This window comes from Lipotes vexillifer, unplaced genomic scaffold (assembly GCF_000442215.2).
Source record: "Lipotes vexillifer unplaced genomic scaffold, Lipotes_vexillifer_v1.1 scaffold31, whole genome shotgun sequence".
Classification (NCBI taxonomy): Eukaryota; Metazoa; Chordata; class Mammalia; order Artiodactyla; family Lipotidae; genus Lipotes; species Lipotes vexillifer.
Window position 1 is genome coordinate 3,252,375 of NW_006792454.1, and position 15,420 is coordinate 3,267,794.

At 35.4% G+C, this 15,420-nt stretch overlaps 2 protein-coding genes across 2 annotated transcripts in view; one reads left to right on the plus strand and one right to left on the minus strand.

Annotated features, from left to right (window-relative positions):
- SNAPC3 (small nuclear RNA activating complex polypeptide 3) overlaps positions 1-7,062 on the plus strand; it is a 45,413-nt gene extending 38,351 nt beyond the window's left edge. Inside the window, exons 9-10 of the mRNA XM_007465649.1 lie at positions 2,268-2,375; positions 6,915-7,062. Of these exons, the coding sequence (XP_007465711.1) occupies positions 2,268-2,375; positions 6,915-7,062 (256 nt within the window). The remainder of the gene's footprint in view (positions 1-2,267; positions 2,376-6,914) is intronic.
- A 3,283-nt stretch (positions 7,063-10,345) lies between these two features.
- PSIP1 (PC4 and SRSF1 interacting protein 1) overlaps positions 10,346-15,420 on the minus strand; it is a 39,427-nt gene continuing 34,352 nt past the window's right edge. Inside the window, exons 12-16 of the mRNA XM_007465650.1 lie at positions 14,921-14,991; positions 14,603-14,704; positions 14,279-14,492; positions 12,728-12,839; positions 10,346-11,912 (exon numbers count right to left, since the gene is read on the minus strand). Coding sequence (XP_007465712.1) covers positions 11,852-11,912; positions 12,728-12,839; positions 14,279-14,492; positions 14,603-14,704; positions 14,921-14,991 — 560 coding nt within the window. The 3' untranslated portion in view covers positions 10,346-11,851. The remainder of the gene's footprint in view (positions 11,913-12,727; positions 12,840-14,278; positions 14,493-14,602; positions 14,705-14,920; positions 14,992-15,420) is intronic.

Genomic DNA, 15,420 nt, shown 5'->3' on the forward strand with positions numbered 1-15,420 from the left:
ATATTTCTAGGTTTCTTTTTTTGCCAAAACTTGGAGGTAAAAGGTAACTGGGGGAAGAGAAGAGTAATTCTAATATTTGACAAATATGAAGGCATTAATGCTTTGATAAAGATTTAGAGTGGTCAGGAATGAAATAGTCTAAAATGAGATTTAGGGATTAGTTATAAATTTTGTATAGCTGGTACCTCTAATGAATAAGGCTATTCATTTCCTTATTTAGGAAATCTCAATTTATGAAGAACCATTATATAGGAATAAGCCCTGCTCTATCCTTGGCTTGATTTCTTCTGAGAGACGATTCACATTTTTTTATGGAGCAATGATATACTCATTCTGATGGCTGTAGAAAGTCCCTGCTTCCACTTTTTTGGGGTTTTAGTGACTGGTCTCTAAAAATTTACCTCCCATGCCCTCATTCTCAGGAAGCTACCAGAAGTACTTTACACAAAGAGTAAACCTTGAAAAAAGAAAACATGGAATGCAAAGCAGAATAGATAAGACATAAAAGGAACTCTCAGAATGATGGGAAAGCGAACTTCCAGAATGATGGCTGTAGAACAGACCTAGAGAACAGCGTAGTCCAGAGATTGGAGCAGGACAGGGGACAAAGGAAGCATGTCCTGAGACTGCTAGACCTCCCATTGGTGTGTAGCCCATTTGGAAAGCATGTTTACCATTCTGTCAGCAAATAGGGAACTGAATTAGTGACAGGTACACTGAAACCTAAGCGAATGCAAATGAGAGAATTAGTAGCTAGAAAACAAAAGTGTTACACAGTAAAATGAACCTATAGTCAATTCTGTGGTTTAGGGGAATGTTTAACTCATTTGTCATAATTTAAACATTAAATATCTAGTTAACCAAAGTTTCGTAGTTCTGCAGAGGGATGTTGAGGAGCTAAATTAAAAAGAGGCAGTTAGGGCTTCCCTGGTGGCGCAGTGGTTGAGAGTCCGCCTGCCGATGCAGGGGACACAGGTTCGTGCCCCGGTCCGGGAAGATCCCACATGCCGCGGAGTGGCTGGGCCCGTGAGCCATGGCCGCTGAGTCTGTGCGTCCAGAGCCTGTGCTCCGCAACGGGAGAGGCCACAACAGTGAGAGGCCCACGTATGGCAAAAAAAAAAAAAAAAAAGAGGCAGTTAAAAGAATGGAAAACAGTTGCCTCTAGGGAAGAATTAATGAAGCAAGAGCCAGGAGAGCTCATAAACCTCATAGATTTATATGACTTAAAATTATATGGGTTTACTTCTTTGATAAAGTGTTCTTTAAGTTTTTATAAAATGTTCTGCTTGCTCTTCACTCAAATGAGGGGGAGTGTGTCTCAGTATAAGCATAAGACGGAAGACAGTCAACTTTTTTCTGGTGATCTGAGTTTCCTTACATTTCTTACAGTGTAAGGCATATTGCTGTAGTGTCATTGCTTAAATTCAAGGCAACTTGGAAAAACAATTTACACTTGTTAAGCATGTGCACTGTAGGACTTTCCTAAGGAGTTTTTTAATGTAACTGACTGCAGGTAATTTTTATCTTACAGGAAGATTTAATCATTCAGTGCCATTCCATAGTTTAATAGTTGGTAAATTATTAAAAGTTTATTAATCATTTTCTGATGGTGAAGTTAGTGTATTGCTATCCTTTCTTACTAAAAAAAAAGAAAAATCAAATTTTATAATTATCAGGGGCCTTTAAAATACTGTTGTGCATTCCATTCATTTTTCAGATGAAGAATCTGGGGTCCAGCATGGTTAATGGATTTATCCAAACCCACTAAGCTGATTAGTGGCATAGTGAGAACTGACTCCCACTTAAAATTTCTGAATTCTGACACCTAAAACTAAAGTCCTACCAGTTCACATTATAACAGAAGCCAGATTTGGATTTTAATGAGAGCTCTTTTAATAAAAAAAGAGCCATGTTTGTAACACAAAACCACTTAATCTGGGTAAAATAATACTGAGTACACTTGCTCAGACTGTGTACTACGTGTTGAGCACAGCAAGGATTCTCTGAAGGAATACATTCAAGAAATGCTGCCTACAGTATTTCCCTCTTAAGAGTCATAGTGCACGTGGCCATAAAGGGATTTGGGAAGTTTCACAGGAAAGAAAACATTGTTTAATCCCAAATGCTCTTTTGGAGAAAGTGTTTTGTGGAACACACTAAATTGAAAAATATACCTACTGTGTTCTTAATTTTGAGGTAAGGATATATTTCATTACGGATCACAAAAATTTGCACTACAATGTCATTTATTTTTTCATGTACAAAAGGCTTGTGCATCATAATGACTGCCTGGATAGGACACTCTATCCCCTTCTTATCAAGAAGCATTGGCTCTGGACCAGAAAATGTTTTGTTTGTAAAATGTACACAGCTAGGTAAGTGACTCTGTTTTTTTCCTGGAAAAGTATTGGTTTTTAACAGTCAAGTACTTAAGATTTTTGGTATTTCAGTTTTTTTCTGTTTTGAATTGAGGATTTACACTCCGGAATATAAATAATATAAAGGGTTTTATCTAGTAGGAAAGCAGTACAAACAGTAGTACAAATCAGTTTAGTAGGTTAGAGCCATGTTTTAGACAATAAGGAATTATGTAGAATGGAAGTCTAGGGATTAGGTCAAACTTTAGTTTGGTTGATAATTTATGCTGGATGATGTATGTCATCAGGGAGCCATATTCCTTCTGCCTCTTGTTAGCAGTTTACAAAATTGGCTTCATCCACAGCTTCTCGATGATAAAAATAACACTGCATCTCATTTTTAATGAGGTCAAAATAAAGTTGCATAAAATTTTGTGGTTTTGCATGTTTAGATTTTATTTAACTGTGGCTCAGAGTCAAAAGCCATTTAGACGAAAAGGGAAGAATTTAGTGTCATAAGTTTGTTTTGGGTTCCCCACCACAATGTTTTTTTTTTTTAAACATCTTTATTGGAGTATAATTGCTTTACAGTGGTGTGTTAGTTTCTGCTGTATAACAAACTGAATCAGCTATATGTATATATATATCCCCATATCTCCTCCCTCTTGCGTCTCCCTCCCACCCTCCCTATCGCACCCCTCTAGGTGGTCACAAAGCACCGAGCTGGTCTCCCTGGGCTATGCAGCTGCTTCCCACTAGCTAGCTATTTTACATTTGTTAGTGTATATATATGTCCAGGCCACTCTCTTAACTTTGTCCCAGCTTACCCTTCCCCCTTCCCTTGTCCTCAAGTCCATTCTCTACATCTGTGTCTTTATTCCTGTCCTGCCCCTAGGTTCTTCAGAACCTTTTTTTTTTTTTTTTTTTAGATTCCATATATATGTGTTAGCATACGGTATTTGTTTTTCTCTTTCTTAGTTCACTCTGTATGACAGACTCTAGGTCCATCCACCTCACTACGAATAATTCAGTTTCGTTTCTTTTTATGGCTGAGTAATATTCCATGTATATATGTGCCACATCTTTATCCGTTCATCTGTCGATGGACACTTAGGCTGCTTCCATGTCCTGGCTATTGTAAATAGAGCTGCAGTGAACATTGTGGTACATGATGCTTTTTGAATTATGGTTTTCTCAGGGTCTGTGCTCAGTTGTGGGATTGCTTGGTGGTATGGTAGTTCTGTTTTTAGTTTTTTAAGGAACCTCCATAGTGTTCTCCATAGTGGCTGAATCAATTTACATTCCCACCAACAGTGCAAGAGGGTTCCCTTTTCTCCACACCCCCTCCAGCATTTGTTGTGTGTAGATTTTTTGATGATGGCCGTTCTGACCGATGTGAGGTGATACCTCATTGTAGTTTTGATTTGCAATTCTCTAGTGATTAGTGACCTTGAGCATCCTTTCATGTGTTTGTTGGCTATCTGTATACCTTCTTTGGAAAAATGTCTATTAGGTCTTCTGCCCACTTTTGGATTGGTTTTTTTTTTTTATATTGAGCTGCATGAGCTGCTTGTAAATTTTGGAGATTAATCCTTTGTCAGTTGCTTCCTTTGCAAATATTTTCTCCCATTCTGAGGGTTCTCTTTTCGTCTTGTTTATGGTTTCCTTTGCTGTGCAAAAGCTTTTAAGTTTCATTAGGTCCCATTTGTTTATTTTTGTTTTTATCTCCATTTCTCTAGGAGGTGGGTCAAAAAGAATCTTGCTGTGATTCATGTCATAGAACCCCCCGCCTATGTTTTCCTCTAAGAGTTTGATAGTGTCTGGCCTTACATTTAGGTCTTTAACCCATTTTGAGTTTATTTTTGTGTATGGTGTTAGGGAGTGTTCTAATTTCATTCTTTCACATGTAGCTGTCCAGTTTTCCCAGCACCACTCATTGAAGAGGCTGTCTTTTCTCCATTGTATGTTCTTGCCTCCTTTATCAAAAATAAGGTGACCATATGTGCATAGGTTTATCTCTGGGCTTTCTATTCTTTTCCATTGATCTGTATTTCTGTTCTTGTGCCAGTACCATACTGTCTTGATAACTGTAGCTTTGTAGTATAGTCTGAAGTCTGGGAGCCTGATTCCTCCAGCTCCGTTTTTCTTTCTCGAGATTGCTTTGGCTGTTCGGGGTCTTTTGTGTTTCCATACAAATTGTTAAATATTTTGTTCTAGTTCTGTGAAAAATGCCATTGGTAGTTTGATAGGGATTGCATTGAATGTGTAGATTGCTTTGGGTAGTATAGTCATTTTCACAATGTTGATTCTTCCAGTCCAAGAACATGGTATATTGCTCCATCTGTTTGTATCATCTTAATTTCTTTCATCATTGTCTTAGTTTTCTGCATACACGTCTTCTGTCTCCTTAGGTAGGTTTATTCCTAGGTATTTTATTCTTCTTGTTGCAGTGGTAAATGGGAGTGTTTCCTTAGTTTCTCTTTCAGATTTTTCCATCATTAGTATAAAGGAATGCAAGAGATTTCTGTGCATTAATTTTGTATCCTGCAACTTTACCAAATTCATTGATTAGCTCTAGTAGTTTTCTGGTAGCATCTTTAGGATTCTCTATATATAGTATCATGTCATCTGCAAACAGTGACAGCTTTACTTCTTCTTTTCCGATTTGGATTCCTTTTATTTCTTTTTCTTCTCTGATTGCTGTGGCTAAAACTTCCAAAATTATGTTGAATAATAGTGGTGAGAGTGGGCAACCTTGTCTTGTTCCTGATTTTAGTGGAAATGGTTTCAGTTTTTCACCATTGAGGACGATGTTGGCTGTGGGGTTTATCATATATGGCCTTTATTATGTTGAGGTAAGTTCCCTCTATGCCTCCTTTCTGGAGGGTTTTTATTATAAATAGGTGTTGAATTTTGTTGAAAGCTTTCTCTGCATCTATTGAGATGATCGTATGGGTTTCATCCTTCAGTTTGTTAATATGGTGTATCACATTGATTGATTTGCGTATATTCACAATATGCTTTTCTAAATTATCAATAGGAAAACATAAATCAGTTACCAGATCAAAATGGAAATCAGGGGATGTCAAAACATTCCATGGGATGCCGAATTCAGATAGACTGAAAAATATCATTTTCACTTAATGTGACATTTCAGGTCAAAAACCAAAATCTCATTTGAATAATGTTGCCCATAGTCCCATTTGTATACACTCTGTAACATTTTAATTCTAAATTCTAGGTTAAAAACCTGGAGTTTTTACAATGAGTTATCATCTCACACCAGTCAGAATGGCCATCATCAAAAAATCTACAGACAATAAATGCTGGATAGGGTGCAGAGAAAAGGGAACCCTCTTGCACTCTTGGTGGGAATGTAAATTGATACAGCCACTATGGGAACAGTATGGAGGTTCCTTAAAAAACTAAAAACAGAACTACCATACGACCCAGCAATCCTACTGGGCATATACCCTGAGAAAACCATAATTCAGAAAGAGACATGTACCACAATGTTCACTGCAGCACTATTTACAATAGCCAGGACATGGAAGCAACCTAAGTGCCCATCGACAATGAATGGATAAAGAAGATGTGGCACATACATACAATGGAATATTACTCAGCCATTAAAAGAAACGAAATTTATTTGTAGTGAGGTGGATGGACCTACAGTCTGACATACAGAGTGAACTAAGTTAGAAAGAGAAAAACAAATACCGTATGCTAACACATATATATGGAAACTAAGAAAAAAAATGGTTCTGAAGAACCTAGGGGCAGGACAGGAATAAAGACACAGACATAGAGAATGGACTTGAGGACACAGGGAGGGGGAAGGGTAAGCTGGGACAAAGAGAGTGGCATTGATTTGTACCAAATGTAAAATAGATAGCTAGTGGGAAGCAGCTGCATAGCCCAGGGAGATCAGCTGGGTGCTTTGTGACCACCTAGAGGGGTGAAATAGGGAGGGTGCGAGGGAGACCCAAGAGGGAGGGGATATGGGGATATATGTATATGCATAGCGGCTTCACTTTGTTATTCAGCAGAAACTAACACACCATTGTAAAGCAATTATACTCCAATAAAGATGTTAAAAAAAATAAAAGCTGGAGTTTTCAAGCTAACCAGTACTAATTTACCAGTTAGAAAGATTAAGCAAAAAGTTTTATCAAACCTGTAGTATATCTAATATTATGCATTTTCAAGATGGCCTATTAGAAGAAAACATTTGTGTTTATGTTAACAGTTATTTGAAGGATAGGTATGTCATGGCAAGTATGTGATGCTTTTAAGTATGGATTTACATTCTTTTCCACTTACCTTTAAGGAGAAGTCTTTCAGGACACAGTTGTCCTTTTGCCTTGTAGGGTATTGGTAGCGATATGTCTGTATGTATACATGTGTATACAAAATTATATAAAGGATTATATAAATAAGCAAAAATAAGGCAATAGTGGGAATATTATATATACATATTATTACAGGTCATAACTACTGCAGCATATTAAAGCATGAAAAAGTCGATTATAATAATATACACCTTTTTTAATACAGATGGGTGACGAACAATGACAGTTTTGCACCAGAGGACCCATGTTTCTTTTGTGATGTTTGCTTCCGAATGCTCCACTATGATTCAGAAGGCAACAAACTGGGGGAATTCCTCGCTTATCCTTATGTTGATCCTGGAACCTTTAGTTAATATCAAAATGTGTACCCTTTACTTCGAAGAAATGCCGCGAGGAGCAGGATCTACCTGAAACCATCAGCTGAAGTTACCACCCCAGCAAAGAAAGTTCAAATCACAGGTCTTCTTATTAAGCAACTTGAATGTATTTAAATGTTTTGGAATATATTAAATTATTTTAATATTCCAAAGTATAGTTTTTATTCAGTGCTTTTTTGCCCATTTTTGAGTTGTCTAATTGATTTGTAGGAGTGCTTTATGTATCCTGAGTACAAATCCTTTGTCAGATACAAGTATTCTGGTTTTCTCCCAGTCTTTAGTATGCCTATTCACTCTTTGTCCAGAGGGCTTTTTGCTCATCTGTCATTATACATCAAGTGATGGAAGTGTTTTGAAAATTCTTTGAAGAATGTGAGCGCTAAACCTTGTACCATGAGGCTTCCAAGGTAAAGATCCTCCAAATATCTGTAATAAAAATGAGGGAGAAGTTAATAAAAGCAGATTATTTAATCAATACAATATTAAGAGTAGCTATTGTGTAATTTAATCTTACACTGAGCGCTTTTGTAATGTTAGGTTTTGTTTTGGTAGAAACTAGGCACATTTAACACTTCAGAAAGACTCACTACACGAATAATGAATGTATAAAGATCTTGAGTATACACTCATACCTTACAGAAGTAACACTTAAACTGAAGCTTCCTTTCTTGACCAGAAGTTTTTGGCATCACAAATGCTATTAGTTTAAAATGTCAATTTAATATTTTTATGATTTAAAGAAATAGATTTTATCTAATATGACCAATGGACCTGGGAAATCAATATCCTTTGGATTGCTAGCTGTGGATCACGATTCTTAGGCAATAATACACAGCATCCTGTATGCAAAAACACAATTGTTTTTCTATCCCAGCTCTTCATTCTTCTGGTTACGATAGTCTAGTTATCCTATTCTCATTCTGGGCCAAAGGGCAACTTTGATAAATTCTGAGGTCTAGATCCATGAGAGAAAATTGTAGCTACCTATATTGAAATGTTTTCTGGAAATCTTTATTGGTGGAAAATTTAATTCTGTTTAATATTTTTCCAGCATTCCTAAAAGTATTAAACAGAATTAAACAGTTTAAATGTGTTGTACTTAAATTTCACGTTCTCTCTTCTAGGTTATATTTAAATTCGGCTGGATTCCACTTTCCCTGGACGGCTAAGAACATTTACCATATAAATCAAAAACTGATGAAGCCTAAAAGACTGTGTGTTTAAAAGGTTGACAGTGAAATGTTTTATGGACTTAAATGCCACATAAGTCAATTAAGTCGATTGGTATGTAGAAGACAAGGACCTGTTTCTAGCGGTGGTCATATTCACTGATTCAGTCAATACACCAGAAAACCAGCATAAGGAAATAAGAGGTCCCTCCATGGCTGGCTGGCTGTTATTGCCTACATGTTTACTTTGTTTCCAATGATGCTGAATTAGAACAGATTGAAAATCCTGCTGGAAAACCAAAGATTTAATTCTTTAAAGTTCCACAGGTAAAAATGAATTTTTGCTTCATTTTTAAACTGCATTCCTTATAGGTCTTCCATTAGTATGCAAGAGTCTGTTTACTTTTATTTTCATCATTTCATATCTCAAAACAGCAAATTCCAGAAAGTGGATTGTCATAAAGCAGCGTTAATCCTTGTGTCGTAGCAATCAATTTATTTTACTGGCAAAGAAGGCTGTCAGTTAAAACATTACTGCTATTGAAATTCTTATTTTGTTCTTCTTTGAGATTCTTCTTCTGCTGGTTCTTAAGGTTAACTTCTTCACCAAAGTTACAAAGGCTCAGGTACCTTTCTATTATCATTTCCTGGTGAGGTCTAAAGGCCTACCATACTATTCTCAGAACTTGCCAATGTACTGCATATCAGTTATACAGGTCTCCCACTATGTTGAGCTCAAAAGAAACCCCTAACTTCAAGTAGGCATATTTAAGATGTCTTGAATCAGGGATTTTGTAGCTGTAAAATTCAGTTTTAAACACATGACAAACTATAGTCAACAATTTATCTAAAGAAGCCAAATATGAAAATGTTATGAACTTATTAATCAACATCCTCTGTAGTTAGAAATGAATGAAATTTTGATAATACTAGTGGATGGACAGGCACAAAATGATTACCTAGAAAAGCAATACCTATTCTAGGCTTCAGTATCCTTTAAGGATAATTTGACCTTTCTCCCAATCAAATTTCAGTGTCTCTATCATCTCTGAGGTTGGAAAATTACACAGCATAAATATGTGAACACATTTTTGGACTATATAGCAGCTTCTCCATCTCTTAATATGTAATTATGGGTTTGCTATTTCCAATAGATCCTTTCTCTGGATAAGTTGTATTAGTGAAGCCCTCACAGAGCCCTGTAAAAGCCTTTGCTCTTGTACAGGATTAGATGGCAGACCTGATCTTGACCTGACGTCTTTAACCAGGTAAGTGTGTATGGGTACACTACAATCAATGTATCAGCAAAAACTGGATAAAATCTGTCATCCTACTATTTGAAATCATTCCAGTCAAGCCGTTTCAGGTTCTCCAATTTAGATGATACAGCTGAATTTCTCTAGAGCAGCTGAGAAAACATGCAACAACTGATTCTGCCAAGTCATGTGTAACTTACTCTTTTAAACGTTATCTGATGGTTAAAAAAAAAAAAAAAATCACAAAAGAGATGTTGCTGATATATTTAAAAAAATACTTTGGTGTTGGGGTTAGCTATCTCATTTAAAGTATCTCTTACTGGCTTGTTCAGCTATGTAGTTTTGGTCAAATACAAATTTAAATTGAGCCAGTGCTCCCAAAAATTGATACCTGTTTATGTGACTTTTTCTTAAAGAGTTCTGAGAATAGTAGTTACCTGTGAATCAATCAACCTATGACAAAAAAATTTTTTCTTGAAATGAGGGTAAAGAGAAGGCAACAGTGTTTTAATGCTACATGAATCAACTGGCTAGAGCAAGGTCAGCCCATAAAAGCAGACATAAATAATCAGAATGCTACTATATTTCTCTCCAGCATTTGAATAGTCTGTGGTTTCTTGGTAAAACTATATAGATCCGTTGGGTCACGGAAAAAAAAGGAAGGGTAAACCAAAAGATAACATTTCCTTTATTTTTAGCATTTTGAGCTTATGTTTTAGTAACCCTGTGTCCCCAAATAATAGTTTCTATGACCAAGTATACTCTCTTGGAAACAAATCCAGAATTCCAGCACAGTTTTATAAATGGCAAAGAAGTAATTTACTAGTAGACTTGGATAGAAAAATTCTTTAATCAAAACAAGTTTACATGTTGACACTTATGGCTTAACTAGAATAAATCTGTCCAAATTTAAATTGTATTAAGGACCAAACAGATATAATAGCAAGAGTTCCCTCAAAACAGTGGGTCCTAGTTCCATTATAAGACCTCTCAAAAGCAAAACTCCAATTACTGAAATATTTCAAACTTTTCATCTGTAGATGAAAACAATTACCCGAGAGGTCAAAGCATAAGATGCATGTCACATGCAAACACTGGTAATTAAGCCTTTTCCCCATATTCAGTTTCTAAACATGAGAAGTGTCTTTTAAGCTACTGCATACCAACTGACCTAGTATTCAAAATACCTTAGAAATGCTATGTGTTAAGTTACCCTTAAATTTTGTGTTAACCTTGGTTCACCGTGATTTAGTCCATATCCATGAATATACAGACAACTCCTTTATTTTTGTCTACTGTGTTTCCACTTTTTGCAATCCTGTCACATGTATGACATAGAAATAAAAATTCCCTTCTGGTATAGCCATGTTTTCAAATGGGTTAGTTTCCTTATATAGTATTTACTTTTATTTACTGCAAAAGTATTATGGATTGCATTTTTTCCAATTAAAAAAATACTTAGTGACTTCTTTAATGTGTGACTTTTTAAAAAATTCAGAAACTTGAGACATTTCTCAAAAATAAACTTTTATCATTTAGTTTTGTTTCAGCTACTAGTGCCTGTAAAGGATCTTAAATGGTTGAACCCTAAAGCCAGATTTTCCTATATATACTCCTGCACGCTGCAGGAAACTCATGTGACTTCACTGAATTCCCAGCCACAAAACTAAATTACCCTTCAAAAGTTAACATGAGTTTTGTACCCCGTAGACCAGTTCGTCAGTTGGATATCTAGTTGTCATACAAAAAGGCATACAGACCACACATTGTTACAAAGCAGCAGGATAATGTAGCACAATGTAGACTGAGATTAAAATTAACTTTTGATAAAAGGGAGGGAGTGAATACTTGTATAGAAGTAACATTTTATCTACCGTAAAAATGACTAACTTCTACAAAACCCACAAACAATGAAAAGACAGTCTGGTAAATCCAAGATTTGTAAAAACTATGCACAAAACCCACAGTATTTGGGAAAAGAGGAAAGGTTTATACAAGTAGCAGTTTTAAAAATGTAACCTTTTTCTACTATCAATTACACATTAACATACACACACTAATTGAAAAATATACTACAACCAATGTCTGGAAAAGCAGTTTAACATTTCCTAAAATGGACTTTCCCTCACATTTACTGTAATGTAGCTGTTAATACTGCACAAGTACAATCAGCAATGTTTAGTCACTTTTAAACAAAGATAAGGAGATTTCTCCCTCAAAACAAGTTTTAAACATCAAAACCTATGCTTATAAAAATTTAAAACTTTCAGCAGTCTAAATATTTCGAATGAAAACCATTACAAACTTCTCAAATGTTCTTTATATTCCAGGTATGTCAACCTAGTTATCTAGTGTAGAATCCTTCAGAGATATTTCAGTCTCTCTCTCTTCACTGGATGGCCTAAAGAAAAGGGGGAAAGAAAGGTGTGACAACTGGGATTAGGATTTTTTCCTCAGGAGGAAAAAAGATATTAAATCTGTGCATTTGTTTTTAAAATCACCAAAAGAATTTTTTCCGTGACTTATTGTTGTTATCTTTTGTCCAAAATTTTATTTTACCATGTTGTGTCTTCTTCACAAAGTAATATGCACATCAAGCAAAATAACTCAGGGAAGCATCATGATGGCCCAGGCCCTTTCCCACCATTTCCAGCTTTAAAATGAATTCTCTTTAAAGAACATGAAAGTGTTATATCTGTGACACCAACATAATATAAATCTTAAGAAGAGAGGGTAATATACACACGGACAAGATTTCCCTGAATTTCATAATTAAAGGATGCCTGATTCCAAGTCCGTCAAGCGTACGGTGGACAAACCAAGATTTGGATAACTACGGTTACATACCTAGTTATTTTAGAGTGGGTATGATAATACAACACAGCCTATGATTCTAGATCTAATTTCTGTATCCTGTCAAAATTCAAGAAGTATGGACATGGGTCATTATTAAAGGTGCTATCAGTGGAAGAAGTCCAAGGAATAGTTATTTTTTTAAACAGGATTCCTGCCTTGCTCCATTCCCTTGAATACAGTGGCATATTAGTTTCAAGCGAAGTTTCTTTACGGCTTGGCCATTTATTTTCATTTGCATCTTGAATCCTGAATTCAGGAAGTGAGTGATGAGAATATAATCCCTTACACAAATAACCTTGGAACAGCAATGTGATTTAAAAATTAAAACATACATCACAACCCACTAAAACATGTCCTCACTTTTTCTTACTGCTGGCCTCGTGGTTGTCTTTGCTTTCTTCATTGCTGTCTCCATTATGTTGTGGTTGATTATTGTCTTGAGCATCTGATCCTCCATTTAGAGTCTTTGAACCTTTTATAAAGATTTCAATGGAAAAACTGTTAGAGAGACCCAAAGTCAAAAATAAAACATAGTCCCAAAGTTTCTAATACTGTATTTTATTTGAAATTACACTGTAATCCTTTGGGTAGACAGGGCACAATAAGAAATGGGGTTACGACATATATCTATCCATATAAGAAGTAGGTTACTAATCTGATTATTCCATTTGTTACTGTTATCAGGAACACGAAAGGGTGGTACAACTCTTTGGAGCATTATGATTTATTCTAGTTCTTAGAAAAAGCATTGTGAATCACAGTAAGATTTTGTGTTTAACAACAAAACGTGGCAAAGTAGTTAATTAACATGATTTCGTCTCTTATGACAAAATGATGAGGGCTTCCCGGTAAATATTATTTCATTAACAAATTTCTAAGGAGACCTATATCATTCCCTAATAAGTGAGTAACAAAATTCAACTCCTTTGGAACATTTTTTTCTACATTAAGCAGTTGCTGCTAAGATGTTTTAGTACTGTGGAATTGGGGAAGCTGCTAATTTTGGGGAAAGTGGCTAATGGTACAGGCAGACCTTGATTTTATTGCGCTTCACTTTGCTGTGCTTCGTAGATATTGCATTTTTTTTTTTTTTTTTACAAATTCAACGTTTGTGGTGATCCTGCATCAAGCATGTTTATGAGCACCATTTTCCCAGCAGCATTTGATCACTCCACTTCTCTTTGTCACATTTTGGTAATTCTCATAGTATTTCAAATTTTTTGACTCTTGTTATATTTGTTATAGTGATCTGTGGTCAAGTGATATTTGATGTTACTCCTATGACTCACTGAAGGCTCAGATGATTTAACATTTTCTTAGCAACGAAGTATTTTTTTATTAAGGTATGTACATTGTTTTTTTAGACATAATCCTACTGCACACTTAACAGATTACAGTATAGGGTAAAAAACTTTAATACACCCTGGGAAACCAAAAAACTCATGTGACTCACTTTATTATAGTAGTCTGGAACCAAACCTGTGGGGTATGCCTGTAACTATGGATTCTGTTTTAAACGTCGGTCATATATACATCCTAAAATATTTATGATTGAATTTGCTTCAAAATAATCTTCAGGGGTGTCACAGAGAAACTTGATGGGGATGTAAAAAAGCAATGCTCACGTATTGATAATTGCAGAAGCTGAGTGATGGGGACATGGGAAGTTCATTTCCCTCGACTTCTGTGTAGGTTAGAAATGTTTCCTAATTTAAATGGAAAAAGAATAGCAACCACTACTTAAACTTGATGAAAAGTAAGGGATGAAAAAGAAACCCAGAGCTAAGGCTGATCATGTTCTGCTAAGGGCTTTATGAGACTTTCTCATCATTCAATATAGATAAGGTATTAATAGGATTAAATATTGAAGCCATTTTTTAAAAGTAGTTCCAGCGAACAGTTACCACATACCTGTTTGTTCCTTTTCTAGCTTTTTGTTTGGCCCTTTCTTCCCTTGATCTTTGGTTTTATTTGCTTCCTCATGCTGTCTTTGTTCGGCAAGAGATTTATTCAGCACTTGTGTGATCACAGAATCTCCTTCACCAACCAAAAACATGTTCTTAAACTTGTTATACAACATTGTAGACTTTTCCATGATAACCTGACTAACTTTGAATCGCCGTATCTGAGAAAACAAAACATATACTCATAATTTTCTTAATTTTTTAAATGTTACTTAATGAAGTGGTGATACTGAGGAAATTTTAAAAATCCACATGACTCAAGATCACTTACTTTTTTCAGTGTTGTAATCATCTCTGTGTGTTTTTGAGCTTGCTGCATTGTGACCTGAAGTGAAGCAAGTTCATCCAAGGCCTCAATACATCTGTTCACATCCTTCATGACAAAATAGTAATTTCATAACTGTTAATTACCACAACCCATATAATCTATTTCTAGAGATTACTTTTAAAATCTCAAATAACAAGGCAGTACAAAATAACCAGTAATAGTCTGTTATCTCAAATTTACACTTATAAAATCATGTGAGAAAATAAAATACGAAGCTATAAAAGCAGCACTGTATTTTTAAATGAGGTATTAAACACTTACAAGATTATCAATTTTGAGTGAATTTTTAATTTCAGCATGTATCCTTTGAAGTCGAGAATCCATTGATGTTTCTATAAATTAAAATGTGAAACACAGTAAATAGATTTTCCAAAACCAGTATTTTTGTATAATCTAAACAAAGTATAATGGAAAGATTTGGTAAATTTTTTAAACTGTTCTTTGTAATCTGCCTACATCATTAAGAAGTTATCTGCCGTTTTTAGTATTTAGGAAACCAACATTCATCATATAAGCAAAGAATCACCATCTAGCTGCATGTTGCTAAAATAACCAGTCTGCATCCAGTAACTCCTCTTCTGCAATCCTTAAGGCACTGCTTCACCCTTACACATTTAACTGAAACTAAAAAATCCATCTGAAACCAGGTTTGTCAGAAACTGTAAAACATCTAGCTTTAGGCCACGTTATAAAAGTTTGACTTCATCATATATTGAGCAGTAAAATAATAAACATGGCTCCTTAGCAAGTTCACCTGATAA